We start from the raw sequence: 27,764 nt of genomic DNA, 5'->3' as shown, positions 1-27,764 counted from the left end.
ATGGCTGCGCAGGCGCACAGGTACCATTTTGACCGTAAACATCCTGCTGATTTGAACCGAGCATTTGGGCGGCAGGAAGAGCGGCGGCGTAACGGCAGCCATCTTGTTTGTTTGAGTGAATCGGAAGGAGGCGGCGGCCGTGGCGGCGGCGGGAGCTGCCCCGAAGCTACACCTCGCCAGGGCTCCCCCCCCTCTCCCCGCCCCCGCCCCCTCCCCTTTTCCCCTCCCCGGCCGTCCAGCCTGCCCGGCTCCCGGCGGAGACCAAGGTGAGATCCGCGGCCGAGCCCTTCCTGGGCCCCGGCTCCCTCCCTCTATCCTTTCCCCAGAGAGCGAGGGGGAAGGCGGGCCTCGGGCGCCCCGGGTCGGTCCAGCCGGCCACCCTCCGCGCCCGGGCCCCTGCGCGTCGGCCCGCCCTTCGCCCGGGCCCCGCGCAGCCGCGTCCGCAGCATCGCTTGTTCGGTAACAAATGGTTCCGGTCCGTTCCAAGGCCGGGAGCCGTTACCCTGCCGCCCTTCGGGAGCAGTATCCCCCTGCGGCCGCGGAGGCGCGTCGGGCGGCGGAGGCAGGGGAGGAGGTTTGAGCGAAGCCGCCCCGGGTGCCGGGCCGTCTGCTCCTCGGGTAAACATGGCCGGCTGGGAAGGCGCGGGCTTCGCGGCGGAGGCGGGCGCCCGCGGGACCGCTCGAGGGGCAGCCCCGGCCGCGGGGTCGGGGGACGTGCGCGCCCTGCCTCTGCGGGCTTGGCGGTGGCGGCGGGCCCATCATCGGGACGTGCTGCTGTTCCCCCTTCCCTTTTTATAAAAAATGTTTTTCGTTGGTGGTATATTAAATATTAGACCAAGAGAAAACGCGACCAAGGGAAGTTGCTTCTGATTCTTAGGAAATGAGATAATTGATCCCACCCCCGCCCCCGCGCGCCGACTTTCCTACTGTTGAAGGATACTGAGTGTTGGTAGGGATGCTTTGGGGAAGTATGTGCTTCTGACAAATGCTTGGGGCCTTTTGCCTCGCTAGGAAAGCGTTTGCGAACGATCTGCTTTGATAGTGTGGGATGACACTGGCGAGTCGCGCTGCCGGACTTAGCGGCCTTCTTCAAATTTGAAAGAGGGAAACGCTGATGGTTTGTCTGGCCACCCTATGGTTGGCTAAGCTCCCTTCAGCGTTCAGAAACACGCTTCTGTTTTTGTTTCTGGTAAAATCTTGTGTTTAACGGCTTCTCTTTGCAAGCCAAAGTTAATATTTGTTCTCATTATACTGTTAGAATCGTTACTGAATTCCAGGGAGGGGGGAATTCCTATTAAAGTGAATGTAAATGCCAGTGAGCTGTATGCGTCTGCAGAATTTTGGAGACAGGCTGGAGAATCTTTCCTAAGTTGTAGAGTCATTAAATTCCTTTGTTTTAGTGTTGGAGACAATAATTATTTTTTAAAAACAGTGATGAGGACATACGTTACATCAGTGATAAAATTTCTCAACAGTTCTTAGGTGGTTGTAGTGACAGCAGTGCATAACTAATGGACATAGTGCTTTTTAAACGCCAGTTAGAATTACATCGGTAGGACAGAACCTTTATTTACCTTTTTGTTTGATAAAAGGCAATACATTAAGCACTCTAGAATTAAATTTTCCATTTAGAATGGTACATTTTTAATGTTGAGAATTTATTTCCAGGTGATTTCCTGTTTACTGGAACACAAAACTGAGAAATTTTATCTTTTATAGTTTAGTGCAGAAGAGAAATTTCTAATTTTTGAAAATTAAATATTTTTAAATGTTGCGATGTCATAATTGTTAGGTTATTGTCATAGTTAGGTTAGGTGGCGGCGGGCCTATTGCCGGGACCTGCTGCTGTTCCCCTTCCCTTATAAAAGAAAATTTTTCCTTTGGTGGTATGTTTTTTCATTGGTGGAAAATTTTTTCGTGACTGGTATTTGCTATGAGATGTTTTTCAAAAGTTACTATTTGCATCTGCAGTGGCACTATTAGGTATGCTGTTCAATTAGATTCTCATAATCCTGTTTGGTAAATATTATCCTCTTTTATAGATGAAGCTAAGACTCAGATGTTAAATAACCCTTAACCATTACAAAACAACTAAGGATGGAGCTGAATTTGAACCCAGGATGGATTGTAAATCTCTCGCTCAAAGAATGTTAGTACCCAGAGGGAGGTTTCTAGTGTACTGCACAGATACTTTATGCTTATGCGAGTGCATGTAAAGAGAGAGTGAGCCCTCTTTTTTGTATACATGTATATCATTGTTTAAGACTCGGAATTCCGTTGTATGATTGCATTAATATCTTGTCAAAATCGCTTATTAGGAGGCAGGTAGGTTATTTCTAATATTTTGCTATTCAGAGTCATGCTGGCAAGGCAGAGGTGTGGGCTCTGAAGTTCAAGTTGCACTTGGATTAAATACTAGTGACCTTTGAACATGTTACTTATCCTCTTCTGTTCCCTGGTCTGTAAAATGGGCCCGTATTCATCTTATAGGACTGTCATGAAGGGAAGGGACAAAGTACTTTGAATTTAATAAGGTGTTTCTTTTTTAAATATTCTGTTATTAATATTCTATATGTCCAAGTGTATCTGGCATTATTACTGGAAATGCACTTTTCTGGTTAGAAAGTGTAAATGTTTGGAGTTCTCTTGCCACATTACCCGTCAAAGAGTTCATACCAATTTATACAACCACTGTCCTGCACTGCTTTCTAACAGTTGAGTGAAATACTGAGATGACTAACATCACTGTAGAAACATGAGCTGTAATTTGACTTTGGTTTTCTGGAAAGATATTAAAGAAATTGGCATTTTTTGCATTCCTGCATATGTTCTTAAATATCAATATTAATGCCATTTCACATCAGATTTGAATTTTTGGATCAATTGAAAAAAGTCATTCGCTGCTTTAGAAAAAATTGAGAAATCATGAAATTGCTAAGCTGTGCTCTGGGACCAAAAAAGTCAGAATCCAAAACCTACAGAGTTCGTCAGCTTTTTTTTTTCTTTAAGACTGTTTAAAGTTTGATATTAGTGAGGGGGGAAAATGGTTTAAAAAACAACGGGTTACACTGTCTCCTTATTTAGCTGTAGGCCATTAGTTGATCCACCACTGTGTCTCAGGCTTCCTTTAGTTATTAGGGTGATTTCCTCTTGCTAATTATTTTCCAGATAAATTTTAGCACGTTGCTTTTAGTTACTCCCCAACCCCACCCCCAATCTCATGCCAAGAAAGCATCTATTTAGGAATCTCTGCTGACGCTTAGCTGGGATATTTTAGGTATGGCCCTCTGACTAGCAACTGAATTTCTGGCCTGAGTTACTGACACCTGTTGAAAAATGCCAGTAGTTATAATTTCTAAAATCTCCAGAATTTTTTACATACATGAATTATGAGATCATTTGGTGTATCTCATTTCCTTATTCATTAAGCACATATTTAGTAGTTATGCCGCATGCAGTAGTTTAGGAGCTAAATATTAAGGAATTATTTGGAACACGACTACCTTCTACAATGGAACTTGTGTATGACAGCAACTGTATTTCTAAGAACACAGTACTATATGGGATTTCTACAAAATCCTGTACATTTATAATGCTGTAGAGGAAGCTTAATTTTTGCACAAACTTTAAGACTTGAAGCACTGACTTATAGAAGGCTGTCATTTTTTAAGTGTTACAGTCTCTCTATAAAAATATGAGAATACAATCTGGATTTTCTTTTTAATGTAACTCAAGAGAAATTTGACATTTCTACATAATTCAAGAGAAGATTTACACTAGCAGTATGAGAGATGCAGCTTCTCTGTATCCTTACTAGCATTTGGTGTTGACATCAACAGTGATAACCATTTTGGGGCTTAATTTGCATTTTACTAATAGTGATGTTGAACATTTTTTCTTGTTCTTATTTGTCATGCTATTTTTCTTCATTTCATGATTTTCTAATGGGATTTTTTTTAACTCTTGAGTTTTGATAGTTCTTTATGCATTCTAGATCCACATCCCTGTCAGATAATATGGTTTGCAAATAGTTTTTCCTAATCTGTATCTTGTCTTTACATCCTCATTGGGTGCTTTGATAGAGCAGAAGTTTTTAATATGATGAAGGCTAATTTATTGGGTTCTTTCATCTTATGGGATGTGTTTCTGGTGTCATATCTAACAATTCTTGCCGAGCTTTAGGTGCTGAAGGTTTCCTCCTGTGTTTTTTTCTAAAAAATGTTAGTGTTACATTGTCTATTTATTTTGAATTAATTTTTATAAAATGTGAGGTTTAGGTCAAGGTTCGTATTTTTGACTGTCCAGTCACAGCACCATTTGTTTAAAAGACTGTCTTTCCTCCTCCGAGTTATTTCTGCATCTTTTTAGAAAAATGAGTGACTTACTTATGTTCATCTATTTTGGGGTTCTATTACATTGATCTGTGTGCTTTCTCTCTGCCACCCAATGTTGACTGGTGTAGCTATATAGTAAGTCTTGAAATTGGGTAGATTAATTCTTCCCACTATTTTCTCTTTTTTTCCCCAAAAATAATTTTAGCTATTCTAGTTTTTTTGCCTTCTCATGCAAGTTTTGGTAAAATCTTGTCAATTGCTATTTTAAAAGTCCCACTAGGATTTCAATGGGAGTTAGTTTCTTTAAAAACTGTAATATACATTCATGTTACTCAGCAGTCACACTTGTCCCAGAGAAATTAAACTTTAGGTATTTGTCCCAGAGAAATTAAACTTTAGGGTCACCAAAAATCTGTATTTGCAAATATTTATAGCAACTTCATTTGAAATAGCCAAAAACTGGACACAACCAAATGTCCTTCAATAGGTGAATGCATAAGCAAATTGTGGTATACTCATCCTGTCCTGTATTGATAAATGCAGCGGCTTGGATCTCAAGAGTATTATGTACAAAAAGTCACATACTGTATGATTCCATTTGTATAACGTCCTCAAAATGACAAAATTAGAAATGAAGAACACAGTGGTGGTTGCTAGGCTTAGGAATGGTAGGGAGTAAAGAATGGGTGTGACGGTTAAAGGGATAGGTACAGAAAGCTTTATGGTGATGGAATATATTGTTCTGTAATTTACTGGTTCCTGGTTGTAGTTAAACAAATGTACACGTGATAAAATGGCATAGAACACTACCATACATTGTATCAATATCAGTGTTCTGGTTTTGATACTGTGTAAGGTACCATTTTTGAGGCCAACTAGTAAAGGGTATCAGGGAACCTCTACTATTTCTGGGACTCCCTGTGAGTCTGTACTTACTTTAAGATAAGTTTTTTTAAATTTCCTAAGTACTTTTCATGTGTTATGGGTGTGCTTGAGTGTATTTCTGTAAAAACATGACAGTATATCTTACTGTGGTGTCATTGACATTTTAGAAAAATTCATTTGGCTAAACAGACTTTTTAAAAATCTTCTGTGAAAGAGGGAAAATAATTTGCACAGTGAGTGTACTTTGCAAAGTGGATTTTGCAGGCTGCCTTTTTTTTTCTTATGTATTACTACATAAGCTTGCTGAAAGAAAAGGGCTACACTGTATTATTCTGAATTTAATGTTTGTAAGTAAACAAGTAGTTTTCAAGTTCCTGAGTTGAGAAAGATATTTAGGTATATATAGATACCTATAAACGAATGATACTCTACCGTTTGAAGCCTCAGTTTTCCCAAACTACTTACATATAAAATGGGGCCAACCCACCCACCTATCTCTGCTTGGTGGACTGAAGTGTTCGGCACATTGCTTGTCATGAGGTTAGCAATGGTTGTCCATAGCATCTATCTGAGAATCTCAGTTTTTAATGGGCTTCTAAAAATGGAAATTTGCACATGAATTAATATCTCTGTCTGAGTGTTTTTCTTCCTGGACATTCTTTTCTTGCCATAAAGAATAAATTCTCTAACTTTTGGCCAGAAGCAGACTGTTGCCAGTCAGTATTCAGGATAAAAATGAAAGAATATGCATGATGGAGCATATGGGTACACATGTTAATGAAACGTTTAAAAGAATAAATTTTCTGGTGACAGTTTTAACTTTAAAAAAAACGTGCTTTTATTTAACACAATGGGCATGACAGTGATTTGGCTGTTTTGTCCCTTTTCCCTTTAGCTCTTAATATTTTGGGTCTTGCTCTCCCAAAATTAAAGCAAAAGCTTTTTTTTTAAATGCGTACTGTACTTCACTTGAGCCTTTCATAGTTCTCATATTAAAAAGAATAGGAAACTTTATTTTCAGATTTCTTATGTGTCCCTGATAAACATTTCAATTCTTACATGGTATTTATATCAACTGTTTTCCCCCCTTCAGATTTCCTCCTGTTCCATAATCAACCAGAACAATGTTCTACGCACATTTTGTCCTCAGTAAAAGAGGGCCGCTGGCCAAAATTTGGTTAGCGGCCCATTGGGATAAGAAGCTAACCAAAGCCCATGTGTTTGAGTGTAATTTAGAGAGCAGTGTGGAAAGTATCATCTCACCAAAGGTATGTTTGATTTTGATATTTTTATTCACTTTACCAATTGTTTATTGATCTATAAAAGAGAATTCTATAAAACAACTTTTTTGGTAGGCTTCTAAAGGCATAATAGAATCAGAAAAAATCCATAGATCATCCAGAGTTCCAGTTTGATATTCTCTTCCCTTCAAAAATTCTGTAAGTGCACGGCTATTTTCATTTGTCTCTTTCAATGGTAGATAAGCATGAGGTTGAACATTACCCAGATATTTCACGTCTGGCTTTCTAGATGTTTTTATACTTAAATATTTATGTGTAGAGTTATTCCTGATTTAGGAATTTACAAAATATTAATATTAATTAGAATAGGTTTCTATTTAAGATCTCAGGGGTGAGATCTGTCTGTCTTAACCACCTATCAAATAGTATCTATACCACTTGCTCCATCTAGCATCATAGGTCTACTTGCTTATTTCTTAAAGAAACCAAGCTTTTTCCCCATCTCAAACTTTTGTACTTGCTATGCTCTTCTCCTAAATACTTAATTACTGTCTTCCTCCCTCTAGAATGAAAGCCTTATGAATGTCCCTACCTTAGCTTCCTTGTTCACGGCTGTGTTACCAGAACAGCTTTGATTGACATCCTGTGAAACTGTTCTGAAGCAGTGGTTCCAACCTTGGATTTCACCAGTAATGGAACTTGAAGTAATACGGGGTTTTTGTGTTGCCACAAAAGAACCTTTAAAACAAACAGACTCAATTATAATCTACTCTCTTTAGCATTCCATTGAAGAACACACATGTTGATTTAAAAAAAAAATGTCTGAAGGACCAATCTCAAAATAAAGGAAAAGTCCTTAAATATAATTTACATATAATATCTGTTTTAAAGGTCCTTAATTGGGCCTTCTGTTTACACATACGCATGCGCACACATACACCTACCAATTGTCCTATTGTGGGAACATTTCAGATCACAGCTGGACTAGCATTGTGATCTACTCTTCGAATTGGTAGATGGGACAATACTGGTATAATGTATTAAATTAGAGTAATTATTGTTGAAAGAGCAAGGGGATCTCAGTGGCATAAAGTTGGGATATAGAAGAGACTTGTTCAGATGAGTTATGTGGGAAAGGACATGTTTTAGGGGGGATAAGCGAACATTTGTATTTGGAATTAGTTGTAAACTTTCTGTATGCAGAGGTTTGGCTTGATTTAAAGTTAACTGGTGAGATTTACTGGAATTAAAGATACTCTATCATGTTATTTCTAAAACAATGCTAATTTGAAAACCTTACTAAAATGAAAACTTTGAGAGGAAATTAAAGTGAACTGTAGTCCTACCACTTAGAGAAACCTTTAGTATGATGGTATGCCTTCTAGACTTTTATGTATGCATGTTTTCTTACATACAATATTGTACACAAAAACTGCATTATATGTTTTGTAACAAGACTGCATTCAGGAAAAGCTGTATTCATAGCTCTACCATAATTTTTAATGATTGCATTGTACAGTATCATAGTGTCTTATCCACAGAACTTAAGTACAAATAACAGAAGCAGAGTTGATCAAAATTGAAGTGATGTCATTAGTGTGATCATAAATTCACTATAAAAATACTAATGTGTATGATTGGGGGGGCTGCTTATACACTCCTGGGAATGTTTTAATATATGGCATATATACTGAAGTACATTTATTATATCCAAAAACACACTTGGCCCCTATGATTTCAGATACAGGATTATGGACCCTGTAATTCATTGTTTTGATTGTGCATGATTTATTTTACTGGTCTCCTTTTGGATAATCTAAATATTTTTTCAATGTTTTTGGATTTTAATTACTCTGTCCTGTTCAGTGTAACCATTCAAATTTATGATAATGTTATGAGTGGAGCTTTTCCTGAATGCAGTCTCATTACAAAATAGTATGAAGCAGTTTTTATGTACACACACAAACATCAAAAAAGGAGAAAATTGCATAAATGCATACATAAAAGCCTAGAACACATGCTAAAATACTAAAGATTTTTTCAGGTGGTAGGATTATAGGGTGTTTTTATTCTTCTCTTTTTAAAAATAACTGAATAAATATTACTTGGAAAATCTTTTGTTCACCTCTGTAATTCTTAATATTGATGTTTAGAAGTATAATTGATAAGCAAGGTGATATACTTTTAAGATTTTTGATTAATGCGTTAACAACCATTTGCTGTGTGGGCAGATTGTACCAGTTTGCACTCCTGTTTGAACTGTATAAGAGCATCATGTTTTTTACTTTTTATAGGTATGCTTACTGAAGTAAACGGAAAAAGAAAGAAATTGAGCTCTTTTCTTGATATGTGTGGCTTTTTTTATAAGAAAGCTTTATTCATATACACAGAAAATCCTGGCTTCTTTATAGTATTCTTACATTTTTCTTGGAAAACTTTCTAGTTCAACTCGGGTGTGTGTCTAGTCTTAACATCCACAAGCAAATACTGAAGTTGATCTTGGCTTAAAAGGATAAGAAAATTTTTTCATAGTACTCCGCACCCCATTAGGGATGCTACAAACATTACAAGACAATCTGCTATATGAAGGTATGCCCCAGCAGCCACAAAGCAAGGCATATGATTCAGGAATAATGTAAAAGACTATATAGAGTGTGTGTGTGAGGGAGAATAACACTGTAAAAACCATTTCTAAATGGGTTTTATTTGGTTGATTCTTTTTTATTGTGATAGGATATTAAGATATAGCCATAGAATGAGCTGACCTAAAAATTTCTGTACGCTCTTTGTGCAGTTCTTGTTACAGGAAAATGTTGGTTTAGTTATTTAGGACAGGTGTCAGACATGACTCAATTGCAACTGCATGCCTTCTCTAACCCCCTTGCTCTCTCTGGTTGGAAGACCCACTGGCCATCTCTGCAGAGCTTTCTCTGTATAAATAGCCTGTGTTCTTTATTATGCCTAAACACCTAAAATTAGCTGGTTCAACAGCAAAAATTAACATACCGGTTCCTACACTAAACTATGAACAAAACTAATGCAGAAAGAAAGCCTTTGCCCAAACACCAACGTTTTTAGAAGTTGCTAATTCTGGACAAGATAATGGTATGCAGAGTTTGGTTGAGTTTTTTCCCCGCCTACCTTCTCCTTTTTTAGTTGCAGTCTATATCAATTTTAAATTTCCTAAGACCACATCATAAAAGTAGATTCTCTTTTTCCATTAAGAGCAATGTTTTAATTGGGTATTTTTCATATCAGGGATTATCTGATAAGTCCCAAATTTGATCATGAGTTTATTATAATTTTACATACCTAAGAATTTATAGCAGTAAATTTTGTGATGTATTCTGTAAGGCATGTGAAGTGGCCATAAATATAAGCCTGAGAGTCATCATAAATAGAATCCTAAGACTGCTACAGAGAGTAACACATGTAACCTAAAAATAACAGTGTTTTGCTCTTTTGTAAGTAACAATATATTAATCATAATTTAAACTGTAGGCAGGTAACAACTTTCTTTGCTACCTTAGAAAGAGTTATATGGCATGATTTGGAAAACAGTCTGGGAAAGTTTGAGTTCATGTTCTCTCAATAAATTTTCCTTATTATAGCCAGAGAAATTTTGAATCATTCTATTTAGACTGGGTGTTTACTTTTTCATTCTCTTCCCAACTACTGCATCTCATCCCATATACTGTATTCCACATAAGCACTGATCAGGATCTACCTTGCATGAAACAGACTGGGGAGTGTATTTTCTCATGAGAAACGATGGGTACTATTAGCCATGTCAATTAGTCTGCTTTCCAGTCAGGTAATAAAAATTCAGTGAAAAGTTGCTTAAACAGTAAGGAAATTAACAGTCTTATTTAATTAGAAGTTTAAAAGTAGAAAGGTTTAGGATTGATTCAGCAGTTCTGTGATGCCATCCAAGAACTCACCATTCTTCGTTTGTTAGCTTTTTGTCTTCATACTAATCGCCTTGTGGTTACAGAGTGGCTGCAGGCAGCTCCAAGTTCCACCTACTAAGAACACTAAAGGGAGAAGGAAGAGAGGGGCACTCTTCTTTTACTGGGAAAATCTTCCTCAGAAACTCTGCCATACTTTCCACTTCTCATGGGCTGACCCGGATTGTGTACCCACTCAAGAAGAAGTATTAGCAGAGAGGAATGAGACAGTCAACCTTGAAGCCTATGGACGTTCACTTCCCAAACAACTCAGGGTTCAGTTAGTCAGCAGGGACCAATGGCTCTGGATTGGCAACCAAAAGTGCCACATAGTCCTTAGTGTGCTGGCGACAACGGTCCATGGAATGCCTTACTTAGTACCTGCTTCATAGCCACCTTTGCATCTGTGTTAATTAATAAATTACCAGTCTACTTTGGGGGTATACTTAGGGAATTTACAGGTAAAGGCATTGAGAAAATACAGGTGGTCATGACGTAACTTCAAATAAATGACAAAATGTATGAAGAGTAAAGTAATAAACTGCTTGTAAAGTAAATAAAGTAAAAGTTGCCTATAAATTGCACAAAATACAATCTTTGATATGTGATTTCTTCTGTAACTGGATTAGATTAATATTAATGTTTTTATTTACAGGTGAAGATGGCACTCCGAACATCAGGACACCTCTTACTGGGAGTAGTTCGAATCTATCACAGAAAAGCCAAATATCTCCTTGCAGACTGTAATGAAGCGTTCATTAAGATAAAGATGGCTTTTCGGCCAGGTATTACTTTAAAAAAAGAAAAAAAGACTTTGGCATTTTGTTTAGTGTGGAAAAACTGATAAACAGATGTTCTAGATCAGCATATTTCTTTTAATTACAAGAAACCCTTTAAAAACAGGGCAGGGCTTGGAGACACAGTGGTTCAAGGGAGGAAACCCACTTTTCTTTTGTTCTCCTTATGGAATTATGAGTCACCCCTTTTTTGTTCTTCCTTTGCCTTTTTCTTTTAACCTTTCTTTAGCAACTTACATAGAACTGAGTCATCAGAGGTTGAAATGTTGAGAACTAATGTTCTTTGTAGTTACTTGTTTTGTCTTAGGAATAGCTGATTGTAAAACTGGACTTTAGCAACTTCCAACTGCATAGGTAATAACATTCATCTGAATTCATGTATCATTTTGTAATTTTTAAAGCATTGATTTAATTCTAACTGAAATAATGTATAGAAAAGATGCAGGTGCCTTAATACAGCAGTTTCTACTGAGGATTATATTCTAGTACTTTAATAGATGAACAGTAAAGTTGTTGAGATCCAAAATTTAAATTAAAAGTAAAATGTTTAGGCAGAGGCTATGATACTTGAACGATTTCTAACATGTGGCTACTAATTGGCATTTTGCTTGAGTAAAATGTGTGTTTTTTTTTTTGTCTCTTAAAGCAATGTATTTTTACTCTAGGCATTTTGAAAATACAGGGAAAAATTAAAATCATGTAATCCCACTTTCCATAAAATAAACAGCTCTTAGTATTTGGGGTACTCCTTTGTAGTCATTCCTTTTCCCCATAAATTTCATGCTTATTTAGAAAACTGTTATTCACATTTATTTGTTGATATGTCTTCTTAAAGAACCAGGTTAATCATAATTAGTGCTTTGACGTTTTTTATAAAGCAAGTACTGTGGTTTATGATTATCGAAAACCAAAGTACTTGTGCTTCATTGGTACTTTGCATCTGTAAAACAACTTTTCTAGAATATATAACCTTAGAAGATTATACCAGTGCTACCTTCCTTTGAACTCTAGAGACCTGTGATGTAACCAGGCCTTCTATTTGCCATTTCTTTTCCAGGTGTTGTTGACCTGCCTGAGGAAAATCGAGAAGCTGCTTACAATGCTATTACTTTACCTGAAGAATTTCATGACTTTGATCAGCCACTGCCTGACTTAGAGTATGTCTGTCTCTCTTTCTTTTGTTTTTTAATTATTGACTTGGTCTGCAAAAAATGTTATTGGCTTCCAGACATAATTATTTTCCTTGGAATGTTCAGACATTGAGTTAACATGTAGCTAAATTGCATATGCTTTCATTCAGGATATTGTGTGACTATGAAATGTGTAACCTAGAAGTGTTTCTTCTGTAAGAAAATTGTGTAGAAAATTCACCTTTAACACAGCTAAAATATGATAATTCAGATGTGCTTAGACCAAAGCTTGTGTAAACTGAACAGTTGTTGAGGTGTGTGTTTTACATGATGCTATCAGTAAACTTGAACTATCACATCAAGACTTCTTCCTCAGAGGTACATACTAAAGTCATCTAATGGTTATCTACTTGGCTGAGTTATACACAGCCATAGGTTTTGTTGTTTTTTTGAATAAACACATGAGATACCTTTCTTGAAAGAGCAGTAAAGATCATTGTCACAACACATGTTTAAAAGGAGAAAGTGGTACAGAGATGGTCATTAGCAGATTACCATGGTATGTTGTTTCCCTCTTGACACCCTCAAAATCTAGCTGTTGTTACCATGATGGAATGTGACTGACTTTCCAAGTGACTTCGTACCACAGCTGACCACCAAGAAATCCTTTACACCCCATTTATTTTTTGACAAATTTCTCTGCTTTTTAAAATGACCCGTGACTCCTAGCTAGCATAAATTTATAGGATTTATTTTGATTTATTGTGTATGTTAGTGCTAGGCACTGTCTAGCTGCTTTACTTTTTATTTCCCTCTCCTTATACTTCTATTATGTTACATTTTTCATCATAAAGTTTTTTAATGCAGGTAAGAGCTAGATTAGTATTATTAGCTCCATGTACTAATCATCTATCTAGCTTCTTTATTTATCATTCATTATATTGCCAGTTTTATTTCATCTGTATTTTCCCAATTCTCTTTTCACCCTTGCTGGATTATTTTAAAGTAAAAAGCAGCTATCTTATTTCATTTGCAAATACCTCATATGAAATGTATCTCTTTGGAGGTATGGAATGTTAAAAACATACCCATAATATCATTTTTAAATTACAATTATTCCATAATATATCAAAATTACAATAACTCTTTAATATAGTGTCCATTCAGCATTCAGATATACCCAGTTGACACATAAGGCTTTTTTTCCCCCTCCCAGTTTGCTTAAGTTAGGGTCTGTAGGAAGTCTGCAGACAGCATTTGGTTACTATATCTTAAATGTCTCTCTTAAGAGTGTATAAGTCCTACATCCCCAGTATGTTTTTACTTGCCATTAATTTGGTAAACAAAACTGGTGATTTGCTTTGAAATATTTACATTCTTAATTTGGTATATGATATTCCACATTGGTGTTTAAAGGTACATGTGTTTATTTATTTAGTATTTTTAAACAATATGAGAGTTTTTTATTTGTTAGAAGAAGTAGGGATTCAGAAAAGCCAGTAATGTCAGAGTTAACACAGCCTCTAAGTTTCTGGGACCTGGTGAAAACCCATGCCTGTCTGGCCCATGCATTGCTGAGTTTTTCCTCTGTATTCTATATTACTTTATGTAGCATTGTAGCATATTTCACTTGCTGGACATTGGTGGTTTTAAAACTTAAATACAAATTAATTTATAAATCGTTACTGAGATTATTGGGTTATATTTATGTAGTAGTAAATGTTAAGGCTTTTAAACCTCGATAGGTTGTATATTTTTTCCCTTATCCAGAGAAATTTGTCCTGTTTTCTTTATAAATAAGTTATAATGAGACTTGAAATTAAGAATTTGAAATTCTTTTCAAGTGACATCGATGTGGCCCAGCAGTTCAGCCTGAACCAGAGTAGAGTGGAAGAGATAACCATGCGAGAAGAAGTGGGGAACATCAGTATTCTACAAGAAAATGATTTTGGTAATAGATAAAGAAATCACTAGCCACTAGGTGTAATGTTCTAATTCTGTTATGGCATTACTAGCAATTTGAAAAAGAAAACCAGATATATGTTACATTCACAATTACAGAGACTTAAAAATTTCATCTCATCAACAAAAGAATTTGGCTTTACTGGCAATTTGAAAAAGAAAACCAGACATATGTTACATTCACAATTGCAGAGACTTAAAAATATCTCATCAACAAAAGAATTTGGCTTTCTACAAGTATATTAAGCACCATTTCCATTTATACTCCAAACTTCAGGTTCGTTCTTTGCCTACCACTGCTCCCCATATACGGTGATAGAATCTACATACTGATTTGTGTAAAAAGTCTTAACAATGAAGTAGTGCTCATTTTTAAATTAATCATTTTGGAACTATATTATGTACTTACTATTATTTTTGAAGTATTCAAAACTTAGCAAATCAAATTTTTTTCTTGATGAAAATACATTACAAAGTATATCTGTGAATGTTAATGGAACCTAATATACATTCATATTTAGACTTAACACATGTAGAATAATCTAAATTTGGGTCTTACATTTGAGTTTGCTAATCATGCCCCAAAATCAGTTTATGAAATTTAGATGCTAACGACTTGAACTCAAATGTTTTGACATTCAAAGATAAATAAGAATTCAGTAAGCAAATGTGACCTAATCATAATCATTACCGTTTTCTTTTTAACAATAGTGTTTCTAACTTTTTTCAACTAATGACTAATATTTGTGTAGGCGACTTTGGAATGGATGATCGTGAAATAATGAGAGAAGGCAGCGCTTTTGAGGATGATGACATGTTAGTAAGCACTAGTGCTTCTAACCTCCTCTTAGAGCCTGAGCAGAGCACCAGCAATCTAAATGAAAAAATTAACCATTTGGAATATGAAGACCAATATAAGGATGACAATTTTGGAGAAGGAAATGATGGTGGCATATTAGGTAGGTCACAACAAGGTCGTTTGGTTATGCTGACATAATTTCTTTATCAGTTGGGGTGTTTTACAGCAATTGCTAATTCTCAGTCTTGAGTAGCTGTCTAGGTAAGTATGTGTGAGTTGTGACCAGTTGATTGAGTAAAAGTTTTCTGTAAATAAAATAATAATACATGATTTTGTTTAAAGGTACTTGTCTCAAGAGTTTTTAGTTTTTAAAGCTATTTGTGTTTGATATCTCTCTTAACTAGATAAATTTTTTAAATGAAGTAGATATGAACTAGAAAATAAAAACTGAGTAATTTTTCATATCTTTTATATTTTTGTACACTATCTTGGTGACAACATGCAAATCAAATAACAGATTTACATTTTTAAATTTAATCCATTTTAACATTTTGCTGGTGATTGGTGTTTGTTCTGTTAGCATTTCTTTTTCAAACGATAACTAAATTATATTCCTCATTTCAGATGACAAGCTTATTAGTAATAATGATGGTGGTATTTTTGATGATCCCCCTGCCCTGTCTGAGGCAGGAGTGATGCTGCCAGAACAGCCTACACATGATGATATGGATGAGGATGATAACGTATCAAGTAAGCATTTCAAGTTCAGTGACCTGGGCATAGTGTGGTATTCAAAAAGATACTTAATGTAGGAGACCTCAAACTAACAGTTTCAGCTTTAAATGAACAATAAATCTCCTTAAAAATAGCACTTATGATTGATTACTAGTTCTGATTCTCGTACGTTTAATTCTGTGCCCATCCCTTTGTTTGGCCAATAGGGTTCGACTCTGGAGGGACTTCCTCATAACTAGAAAAGTTTTTTTTCTTGGTAGCAGTGGGTTTTTTTTCCTCTTGGTAGTATATATATATAAACTTCCGAAGCCTTTTGTGACCAGATTTCTACTTTTATATAGTGGGTGGGCCTGACAGTCCTGATTCAGTGGATCCTGTTGAACCAATGCCAACTATGACTGATCAAACAACACTTGTTCCGAATGAAGAAGAAGCCTTTGCTCTGGAGCCTATTGACATCACTGGTGAGCAGACAGATTTTCCACTTACAAAACTTAGAACATAAGGTCCTAGTTCTGGCAGTTGTCCGCTAATCTGCTGCTTGCATTTTAAATACTATGCTGCTTTCTCCTTCATCACAGTCATCTCATCATAGAATATTTAATTCAGTTACAATTTGAGTATCAGACATCTGTACAAGTTGCTATGAAATGCAAAAGTGTAGGACACGGTTTCTGTTAATATGTTTCTTTCAAGGTTCCCAGGAGGCTAGCAGGTCACATGTGTGACAATTAGAAAACACTGCAAGGCATTTTGCAGTAAAGTATAAGGTTGACTGTCTTCCAAACTTCTAGATTCTGTAGAGTTGTGCTATAATATGAAAAAAACATAAGAATACTTTTTTTTTGGTTCGTTTTTAACTTTGTCGAAATTTCTAAAATCAGTTAAGTATTCTGTTTGTTTTAGTGCTTAGTAAGAAAGAGCAAAATATTTAATTGGATGTGCTACATCTGAGTTAAAAGAATCAATCTGAGATAAGTAATTTGGATGTGAGACTTAAAAATTTCTAGATGATTTATGGGTACAGTGGAGTAGAGCACTTGAAATCAGTTACATGTAATTCAAGGTATAGTTGTTACTTTTTAAGTAAACAAGATTAACTTTTTTTTGGCTTCCTACTTAAAATTAGAATCTGATCACCAAAAATTGTGACTTGGGCTTCTGGTTTATACACTGTTTACTGTATATCTTACCCTACTTAGGAACTAATAATGTGACAGTGAACAAGTCTTTATCCTCATAGAACTTAAATACTAATTAGGGAAATATGGCTAATTAAGTAAAATATGTATTATATTAATGACAAACATGAAGAACTAACCATAAACAGGGTAAGGGGGGGGGATATACTCCAGCATTTAAACTAGAATAGTCAGCCTTTGTCCACCATACTGGTAAGCAAGATGAAGTTAACTTAGTGGTCACTCAGGTAGTAAGTGGCCGAATCCAGAACTTGAGCCCATCTCTTAATCAAGTGTGATGTTCCATATTTACGATATAAAGCAACCTTGGCAAAAATGTATTGGTTCTTGGATTATTTATTCATTTTGTGCTGTAAGTCTATACGTATTCATTCAGAGAATTTATCAAGCCCCTGTTGTATGCCATCCTCCAGTCTATGTGGTACTTGGGAAACATTAGTAAAAACAGATTCTGCCCTTCTTAGTCTTAACTTTAATACCAGGTGTGGAGAAAAACAAGGATACAATGAGACCAAGTCGGGTAGTTGTATGTTTCATGCTGGTCTCTGAAGAAAATGATCTTACTTCTTTCTTCTGTCATTCCAGTCAAAGAAACAAAAGCCAAGAGGAAGAGGAAGCTAATTGTTGACAGTGTCAAAGAATTGGATAGCAAGACAATTAGAGCCCAACTTAGTGATTATTCAGACATTGTTACTACTTTGGATCTGGCACCACCCACCAAGAAACTGATGATGTGGAAAGAGACAGGAGGAGTGGAAAAACTCTTCTCTTTACCTGCTCAGCCTTTGTGGAATAACAGACTACTGAAGGTAATACGTAATTTGCAGAATTTTTTACTTCATACACTTCTGACCATTTTTAAAACTATAAACCTTTTTTGATCAAGTATATTACAAGTAGGTGACATTTCTCTTTTTTCCTCTCTTAAGTCACAGTTTACAGAGCATAATCTAATCTGAAATACTGTAATGTACATTCTAAAAGACACAGAATGAATTTTCCTATACTAATAAGCCACTAACATTTTTAATAATATGTCTTCAACCTCCTATGATAAATACTAGTTCTCTTGCCTCAGTATGTACTGTGCTTCAAATCTGAAATCTTAAAATGCTTTCTGGCTAAAATACAAGGTGGTTCTACTTTTCCCATATAAAAATTTCTGGCTTTAATGAGAATTTTTTTCACCTACAAGCCTTTTTCTGCTCACTTTAGGTTCCAGACAAATCCAAAATAAGTAATGAGAGGAGCAGTGCTGTTACTCAGTTGAAATGTGCATAGACAGTTGATTTTACTGTGTATTTTACTATATATTCTTACAAGTGTTTCAAAGCAGCAAAGCTATGGTCAAGCTGCTATTTATTGGAAGCATAGTCATTTGAAATAGAATAGGTCCTTAAAATATTTATGTTTGACTCATTAGAAGTTTTTCTTAATGAAGTAATTAAAAATACGGAAAACCACTTCTGTGGAAATTTCCATTGTTTACAGTTCAAAAATGTATTGGAAATGGTTCAAATGTGATATGTACATACATATAATATTCGCTGAGTAGAGATATACACACTACGCTGTCATTAAAAAATATTAAAAGTGATAGTTATTTTTATATAAAGTGTAAAAGTCACTGTGAAGGGCATTTGGTATGCTTCCAGTTAGGTTGATGTTTAAGTATATGAATATGAAAACACTGCAGTAAGATAAATTTAAAAACTTTAGTGTTACCTCCGAACTACAAGACAGTGGATAAAAAAAAAGTTCTTTATTTTAAACTTTTCCAAAATTTGCTGCAGTTACCATTTGGAATCCTATCTTTAAAAGTCATTTTAAGATAGAATGAAATGTGAATATGACTTTAAGTAGAAATCATGCTAATTTTATATATATATTAATTACAACTATATTAAACATACTCATGGAGAATAGAAGTGGTGGTGGGTTTTCAGTTAATATGATTTGAGATTTTTCTTAATTTTGTTTTTTATAGCTCTTTACACGCTGTCTTACACCACTAGTACCAGAAGATCTTAGAAAAAGGAGGAAAGGAGGAGAGGCTGATAATTTGGATGAATTCCTCAAAGAGTTTGAAAATCCAGAGGTTCCCCGAGAAGACCAGCAGCATCAGCAGCGTGATGTTATCGGTCTGTTCTATTTGGAATAGTTCCCTTAAATTTTAAGTGATCATGTAGCTGAAAATTTACCTCTACATTACCAAAGTACAAGAAATAGGAACAAAAGAGTAAACTCAAATTTTCAGACAGGGAAATCTATACTTGTATTGTCTGATTGTTACATACGGAGTTTTCTGTTTTCAATAAAGCAGCTTTCTGTAGTCCAGTATTGTCCTGCATTGGACTGGAGGTGGGACTTGTCCTTTTAAGGCCCCTTCCCACCTTTAAATATAGTGTTGCAAATTGGGTGAAGTACCCATGTCTTAATGAATTAATTTTAAAAGTGAATGTTTCTAGAACGTTATTGAAGAATCTATGACCCAGGTTTCCTCTCATATGATCAATTGCAGATGAGCCCATTTTGGAAGAGCCAAGCCGCCTCCAGGAGTCAGTGATGGAAACAAGCAGAACAAACTTGGATGAGTCGGCCATGCCCCCACCACCACCTCAAGGAGTTAAGAGAAAAGCCGGACAAATTGACCCAGAGCCTGTGATCCCTGTAAGTAAGCACATCTGCCACTCAAGGTCTTTGGAGGTATTCGGTCATTTTAGATCCCTAGTAATAGCAAGTTTACTTAGAGCCTTTTTGAGGTATCTTGGTTTAGGCAGAGAATGGCAGCTGAGGATGTGAACACAGTGTGCCCTAATGGAAGATGTCAGTCTTTCTGACTTTTCTTGGATAGTCTTGCTTCAGAGTGACCTAAAGTGAGCATCCTTGGCTAATGTGGAATCCTTGACTTGGAACTTCATTCTGATTTATTTTGTTCTATTTTTCCTTTCTCAAACATTCATCCAAGGTGAATCTGATACTTGTAGATAAATTAAGAAAAGTAGCAGATGGAGTCTGTTGAATTCTACAAGGGTCAAGTACGTTGTGAGTCAAATGAAACAAACTTTCTGCTTAAATAAAGGGGAATTTTTGTACTTAAGCTAGTAGACTCTTGTGTATTCCAGATGTCTAACCATTTATTTTGTATTCATATTTGTCAGCAAGACTGAATGTTTTTTCTAGTTTTATTAAAATATAATTGACACATAACATTGTATTTAAGGTATACAACATGATGATTTGATACATGCGTATACTGCAAAGTGATTACATTGCACAATAGGTTTAATTAACATTCATCACCTCACAGTTACAAAATTTTTTTTCTTGTCATGAGAACTTTAAAAGATCTCTCAGTAACTTACAAGTATATAATTCAGTATCTATTAACTATAATCACCACACTGTGTATTAGATCCCCAGAATGTGTAACTGGAAGTTTACCCTCTTTGACTTGACTTCTACCCATTTCATATACACCCCCCTACCCCAAGTAACAACCATTCTATGAGTTCTGCTATTTTAGGTTTCACATACAAGTGATACCAGTCAGTCTTCATCTTTGACTTAGCTCTCTTAGCATAATGTCCTGAAGGTCCATCCATGTCATCACAAAAGTCAGGGTTTCCTTTTTCATGGTGAGTAATATTCCATTGTGTTATGTATAATACATATTTATCCATTGACAGTCGCTGAGGTTATTTCCATATATAGATAATGCTGCAGTGAACATGGGTGTGCAGATAACTTTTCAAGATAGTGATTTTATTTCCTTCAAATAAATATCCAGAAGTGGAATTGTGAGATCATACAGTTTTTTACTTTTTTGAGCAACCTCCTTACTGTTTTTCTTAGTGACTGCGCCAGTTTACATTCCCACTAACAGTGCACAAGAGTTCCGATTTCTCTCCATCCTTCCCAGCACTTGTTATTTCTTTTGAGGATAGCCATTCTAAGGTGTGAGTTAATACCTCATTGTGGTTTTGATTTGCATTTCCCTGATTAGTGATACTGAGCCCCTTTCATATATCTTATCTTTATGTTGGCTGGCATTTGGAGAAATGTTTGTTCAGTCTTCTACACATTTTTTGTTTGGACTGTTCTAAGTTGTGGGGTTTTTTTTTATGTATTTTGAATATTAAACCCTTATCAGATAAATGATTTGCAGATACTTTATTTTCTCCATTCTGTAGGTTGCCTACAGTATCCTCTGCACAAGCTTTTTAGTTTGGTATAGTCCCAGTTACTTTTGCTTTTATTTTAATATCAAATCCAAAAAACTATTGCCAAGATCAGTGTCAAGGGGCCTACTCCATGTTTTTTTATTTAGTTTTACAGTTTCTGGTCTTACCTTCAAGTCTTGCATCCATTTTGAGTTGATTTTTGTGTATGATGTAAGACGGTGGTCCAATTTCATTCTTTAGCTTGTTGCTGTCCAGTTTTCCCAGCACTATTTATTGAAGAAACTCTTCCCCCAGTATATTCTTGGCTTCTTTGTTGTATATTGGTTGACCATATAGGTGTGATTTTATTCCTCACTTTCTATTCTGTTCAAGGTTCATTGCTTAGCAAATGTTCGTGTGTATTTCTAGTACTAGGCAATTTTAGGCTATCTTAGTAAGTAATCACTATTTCTCAAATTACTAGGAAAGTAAAGCAACATCGGCTATCTTATTCAGCCTGGCCACCATTAAATTCATTCAGTTTTCCTATCCTAAGTGTAAAGAAAGTAAGGTCTATTTTAAGGATTTCCCAACTTGAGTCTGTAGAATAAATTAATCTGGCAAAGGAGGGCTTTTTGGTTACCTTGGGCTCTTGGTTCAACCTCCATCAAGAGGTACTGACAGAAGAGAACTAGTTTTCTATGCCCTTTGGTGGTTAAGGAGTTGTCCAAAAGATCATTTTTCTGCTTGGAAGCAGGTAAAGAGTGGGTTGCTCCACTACTATTACTCTCCTGGTAAGTGTTGACTTGTCATTAATGTGGTTTGTTAAAAACTTTGTTTTTTTAATGTTCAACAACTATTTTAAGTAAGGAAGGAAATTGAAGAGATGGACCCAGAAAAGTGGTCTCCTCTTTCTTATTATTTACTACTAATAATAAGAGTGCCAGGGCTCATTAGAGCCCAAGCTTAGTTGTGATATAGCCGTAAGGCAATATTTATGCAGCAATAGTTTACAGTACTAGGATAATTGATCATAAACGTTTTTGAATTCCTTAGGGATCAGTGCGTGGTTCTGTTCGGTTTGGGTTTTCCAAAAATGCTACTGTAGTAAGTTTTTTGGTTTACTCTTTGTAGTTTTTATTGTTTGTAAATTTCTGAGATAGACTTTAAGCATTTGATTAGTTAGTATGAAAAGAAGATACTTAATGGATTGGCTTCTTTTGTAAACTAACATTGCTTTATAATAAAAGAAAAATAATTTCATATATGTAAGTGTTGCTACAGCCTTAGTATTTCATTCCAACTTGAAAATTTCAAGTATGTATTAACATATTTAAAGAAGCTACCTTTGAGGCAATATTAAGATGCATTTTATATTTATTGCTTTAAGCCTCAGCAGGTAGAGCAGATGGAAATACCTCCTGTAGAGCTGCCCCCAGAAGAGCCTCCAAATATCTGTCAGTTAATTCCAGAGTTAGAACTTCTACCAGAGAAAGAGAAGGAGAAAGAAAAGGAGAAGGAAGATGATGAAGAAGAAGAGGTAAGGAAACATTGGCTGAATAAATTCCCATTTCAGATTTAGCAAAAATCTTCAGCCAGCTCTTCTCCTTTTCATATTGGATCCTGGTTAGTTAAATGATGTTGAGCATCAGAGTGATGAAAATGTTTGAATATAAGCAATTTCACCAAGTTCTTAGTGATCCACCTACATCATTAGCAACATTAAACTTCATGCTTTACTGTTAACTCTGTTGACTCCCTCATGGGCTTTTGAAGGACATGGTACTGCTCTTCCACTGATTTCTTGCTTGACTTTTAAATTGTACCCACTTTTATTATCTTGTGTTCAATTCTTACTGCTGTTAGCATCTGCCTCTGTTATAACCTGTCCGTGGCCTAAAAATTAGATAACCAAACATTTTCCATTTGTGGGGGTTCTTTGTTTTCATTGGAATGAGGTGAGATGTTACTTGACTAAAATAGATCCAGTGATGGCTTGAATGACTTTTTTTTTTTAAGTAGTGGACCTTTAGGAATGGGTTTCTTCTTCATGGGGCATCTTAGAATGTATTTTATGTCAGATGTTTTATTTAGACCTTTATTTAAAATTTTAAGTGTCTTCCAGGTAACATTAGAGCATTTAAAGTCTGTTCCAAGACTAATTTTCATTAGCATCTGTGTCATTTGTCATTATGCCAGCCATAGGTTTCCTGACCTTGTCTTAAAGTCAAAATTTGGCCTTAGAGATACTCCAGCCTATGCACTGAAGTGTGTGCCATTATCTCAGACTTAGACTTACTGTGAATTCAGTATTTAGAATTGCTGTGTTTCCTGTTACGTTTGAAGCTGTAATTTCCTGGCTTTTCAAATATTTCCAGTTGCAGTATAGCCTGGGAGCATCTCAGCTCCGGTCCTGTGCCAACTTGAGAAAATCATTTAGGAATCAGGTCTACAATGAGTTTAGGAGGCTTCTGGAATGTAAATCTAGAAATTTGTGCCATCAAATAAATACCTTTCTATTCAGTTGAAATAAACAGTGTGCTTAGTGGCATAGTTGGTTTATAGCCCAACATGAGTTCCCCAGTTTATGAGGGGCCAGTCGCTCACAGTGCACCCACCAGCTGCAGTCTGTATCCTTTTGGAATCATACTGAGCCAGATGTTTTCTTGTAAGTGCAGAGGAATTTAAGAAAACTCAAAGTTCATACTAGATACTAAGTGACTTTTCAGCAGTTTTCTACTAGTCAAAATACACAATTGAAATGAGCTTTCAGGAGATACCTTTTGCAGCAGAGTTCTTTGTCAGCTTTTTTTTTTGTGTGGGGGTCATTTTCAGGATGAAGATGCTTCAGGAGGTGATCAGGATCAAGAAGAAAGAAGATGGAACAAAAGAACTCAGCAGATGCTTCATGGCCTTCAGGTAGGCCATTGTAGTCTTAGAGAAAAAGACTTAATCAAGGATTTGGCACTGCTCCTTCCAAAAACAGTACATGCTATAATCAGAAGCCTTCCTTCCAGAACTACACATTTTAAACTATTTCAATATATAAATTGTTAGGCCAAAAGTAAGCCTGGATAGCATTTAGGTAGCATTTTCCTGTGGTTATCCTGTGCAAAACACAACTGTGGTGATGCTTATGGAACTCCTTTGTGTTTCTACATCTTATTTTGGGTAGATGTAATGCCTGTGTCTGATTTGACAAAGATTCAACACAAGATATTTTTTTTTTTTTTTGAGAGGGCATCTCTCATATTTATTGATCAAATGGTTGTTAACAACAATAAAATTCAGTATAGGGGGGTCAATGCTCAATGTACAATCATTAATCCATCTCAAGCCTAATTCTCATCAGTCTCCAATCTTCTGAAGCATAACGAACAAGTTCTTACATGGTGAACGAATTCTTACATAGTGAATAAATTCTTACATGGTGAACAGTACAAGGGCATTCATTCACAGAAACATTTGGTTTTGATCACGCATTATGACCTATAAACAATCAGGTCAAATATGAATATTCGTTTGATTTTTATACTTGATTTATATGTTGATTCCACATTTCTCCCTTTATTATTTTTATTTTTAATAAAATGCTGAAGTCAACACAAGATATTTTGAGTATATGAAATACCAGGCAAGTTTGCCAAAATAGATACAAAGGATAGTTGGATTTTTAAAAATGAACTCTTTATTTTAAGAACCATATAGATGCTAGATTTTACTGTTAGATGTCCAAAGAAATGAGTCATTTTAATAGTCTACCTTCTTCTTAATTAATGTCAGAATCACTCACTGTTCAAAGAAGTCACTCCCAGGCCCCAGTTGACTATAGAATATGCTTTTTCCAGTATCCACAATTGGCATCCTTTAAAAATTACTACTTTAGTGCGCAGATTACTTTCACTCAATTTTCTTTTTGGTCTTATTTCAGCGAGCTCTTGCTAAAACTGGAGCCGAATCTATCAGTTTGCTTGAGCTGTGTCGGAACACGAACAGAAAGCAAGCTGCAGCGAAGTTCTACAGCTTCTTGGTTCTTAAAAAGCAACAAGCTATTGAGCTCACGCAGGAAGAACCATACAGTGATATCATTGCAACACCTGGACCAAGGTTCCACATTATTTGAACAGCTAGAAGCATTAGAGCTAGTGTTCAATTCACTAGTATATACAAATTGCCCCCATGTGTAGGGCACACAAAACCCTTCAAGGAAATTTAAGTTTTTGTCTGAATAAAAAGTCTCTGCCTTTTTCATTTTTTTTTTCCAGTATTTTAAGGGAACTGCTTGTATGGATTGGATTGTGTTTGTGTTCTGATGGAGAAAACAAGCTCCCAGAAGATTAACAGTTCAGAACAGATGTGTGCAATATTCGTGCATGTGATAATGTTGGGTAGCAGTGGAAAGTCAGGGTTTTTTTAAAATCTTGGTTGGCCACTTAATTGCATTGGAACAGAAAACTTGTCAGGAAGAATGCCTGCCAATTTTAAGAACTGTGGAGTGAATCATGGACAGAAAGAAATTCTTTTCCCATCAGTAACACTGGCAATCTTCTTGGTAACCACTGTGTTTAGGGTTGGTACCCAAAGAGATTGTTCTCGAGATATGTTTTTAAAGTACAATTCTACAGTGACCAAGGGGGTGTGTGAAACTGTGCTGTAACTAATCCCCCTCAATTACAAAAAGATAGAACTTGTTTTAAAGTGTTCTATTTTGTAAATCATTCCATTTGAAACTTTTTAATGAACCATATTACTATCCTGAAATCTGTTGTTTTAGTGACTCTCTAAAATGAGCAGAAATAGACTTTTTAGAGTAGAATGAATATAAATTTGTACCTTTCCAGGAACTATAAATCAAAGTTTTAAAAAGATGTTTAGATATATTTAAGTATTCAGATCATGAAAATACAAATTGCTATGCCAACTAAGAAGATAGACTGATGGGAAATAACACACCTGGTTGACTTAACCATTAAGCAGACAGTGCTGTAAAAACTAATGGCTTCTCTGATATTTATTATAAGGTCTAGTACTGATGTCTTTTTCCAATGCTGTGCACTTCTGTGTTTGGACCTTTTTTAAAAATAGCTTTGCAACAGAACTCTGTATCCAGTTTCCTATAATTTAAGTGAAGAAAAACACATCCAAATAAAAGATCTAGTATTAACAGACCAGATAGCAACAGAAATTATGTGACTTACTGTGATTATCAAAACATATCTTATTACTCAAACTGAAAGTTCTAGCTTAAGTGTTGGCACTTTTGTGGGAAAAAAAATCACTTTTGAAACTCAGACTCAGTGTATACCCAATTATTTAAAATCATGTGAAACGTTTTAAATTTGTGAACTCGTACTTACTGTTTTGATGATTCAGTTTCTTGATAATGGTAATTGTATAAAAGTGCTATTGCAGCTTTATTTTCAATATGATGTGCCTGTAAACCATGGGTTTTACTCCATTTGTAAAAAAACATTGTAGATAATTGAATGTTTGATTATAGAAAGGTCATTAGTTTCTTGTTAACACATTTTGTTAGTCTGGTTTTTGTTGCTTACCGGGTTTAATATTGTTCTTGAAAATAGTTGATGCTATGTTATGTATAACTTTTCTAATAAAAGTTGTGTTATAAGCTATAGATTCTGGGGTATTGGTTATTCAGTTGGTGATGTTGCCCCAGGAAAATGTTGATAAAAGAAGATATTTATGCCTTTTTGTTAGAATAATTTTAAAAAAGAACCATGTAACCTGAAATTTTGATAGGTGTATAGTCTTTTTAATGTATATTAGAACATACTATTAAAATTAAACCAACAAATCGCTGGTGCTGAGGAATCAGGCACAGATACATACATTCCTGTAACTGTGAAGTTTTTAAAAACCGTTGACATGCCTACATGTAAATGTCCTTGGCCCCTGAACAACTAACCAGTGATTATGTACAGAAGATTTCCTGGGTCCATCTGAGAAGCCTACATTAGGAAAGAATTATAGTCTAATAAAGTGATGGGAACCTAGGATACAGCATGTTAAAGTACTTTGTGTAGTTCAGAAAAGATTCTCAGGTGAGAAAAAGCTTTACCTAGTATTTAAAAAATGGTTCAGCACAGCAAGTGAAATTTTGTTTTAGATGATATAGTAAAACCATGAGTATTTAACGTAGGATTCTACTGTAAACATCCAGTGAGGCTTTTTACTCTTATCTCGGCTTCCTTCCACAAACCCAGAACTATCAGGAGAGTGCACTAGAGCAGTGGGCCAGGGGTCTGGAAACCCAGCCTCTAATCCTAATTTGCTTTTGGAACCTAAAATTCAACTTTATTCTCTATCTGGGCCTACTTGCCAATTAAAATGAAAATCAAGCCCCACTTGTTTCTAAGAGTTGTGAAAATTCTTTGAGATAATTAAAAACAATTTGGGAAACAGCTAATCTTTGTATGGGGGGCATAAGGCTTACTCAGGCCATTAGGTTGCACATGCTTGGACAATTTTCCCTAAACAGTTTTCTAGGGCACCTCCCATGAGTTACACATGTCCACTTGGAGGGACGACATATGTCAGTCCATCTAAAA

The 27,764-nt window shown here is 35.8% G+C and overlaps 1 protein-coding gene across 5 annotated transcripts; it reads left to right on the top strand.

The window, feature by feature from the left end:
* On the top strand, window positions 1-26,830 carry RAD21 (RAD21 cohesin complex component). Of its 5 annotated transcripts, none has more exons than XM_017657895.3 (14): window positions 1-20; window positions 6,313-6,487; window positions 11,063-11,192; window positions 12,262-12,361; window positions 14,179-14,285; window positions 15,049-15,255; window positions 15,720-15,845; window positions 16,172-16,294; window positions 17,618-17,841; window positions 19,020-19,173; window positions 19,554-19,702; window positions 22,586-22,735; window positions 24,031-24,114; window positions 25,127-26,830. In XM_017657895.3, exons 2-14 carry the CDS (start codon window positions 6,344-6,346, stop codon window positions 25,316-25,318), a joined length of 1,890 nt encoding a protein of 629 aa, XP_017513384.2. In that variant the 5' UTR covers window positions 1-20; window positions 6,313-6,343; the 3' UTR covers window positions 25,319-26,830. The 5 variants fall into 5 exon arrangements, with proteins under 5 accessions (XP_017513384.2, XP_036866731.1, XP_036866732.1 ...); XM_037010836.2 differs by lacking the exon at window positions 1-20 and adding an exon at window positions 119-266; XM_037010837.2 differs by lacking the exon at window positions 1-20 and adding an exon at window positions 352-618.
* Window positions 26,831-27,764: the final 934 nt, after the last annotated feature.

This window comes from Manis javanica, chromosome 2 (genome assembly GCF_040802235.1).
Source record: "Manis javanica isolate MJ-LG chromosome 2, MJ_LKY, whole genome shotgun sequence".
Taxonomy (NCBI): domain Eukaryota; kingdom Metazoa; phylum Chordata; class Mammalia; order Pholidota; family Manidae; genus Manis; species Manis javanica.
The sequence above is the reverse complement of the archived record's forward strand: the minus strand, read 5'-3'. Positions and strand labels throughout refer to the sequence as shown.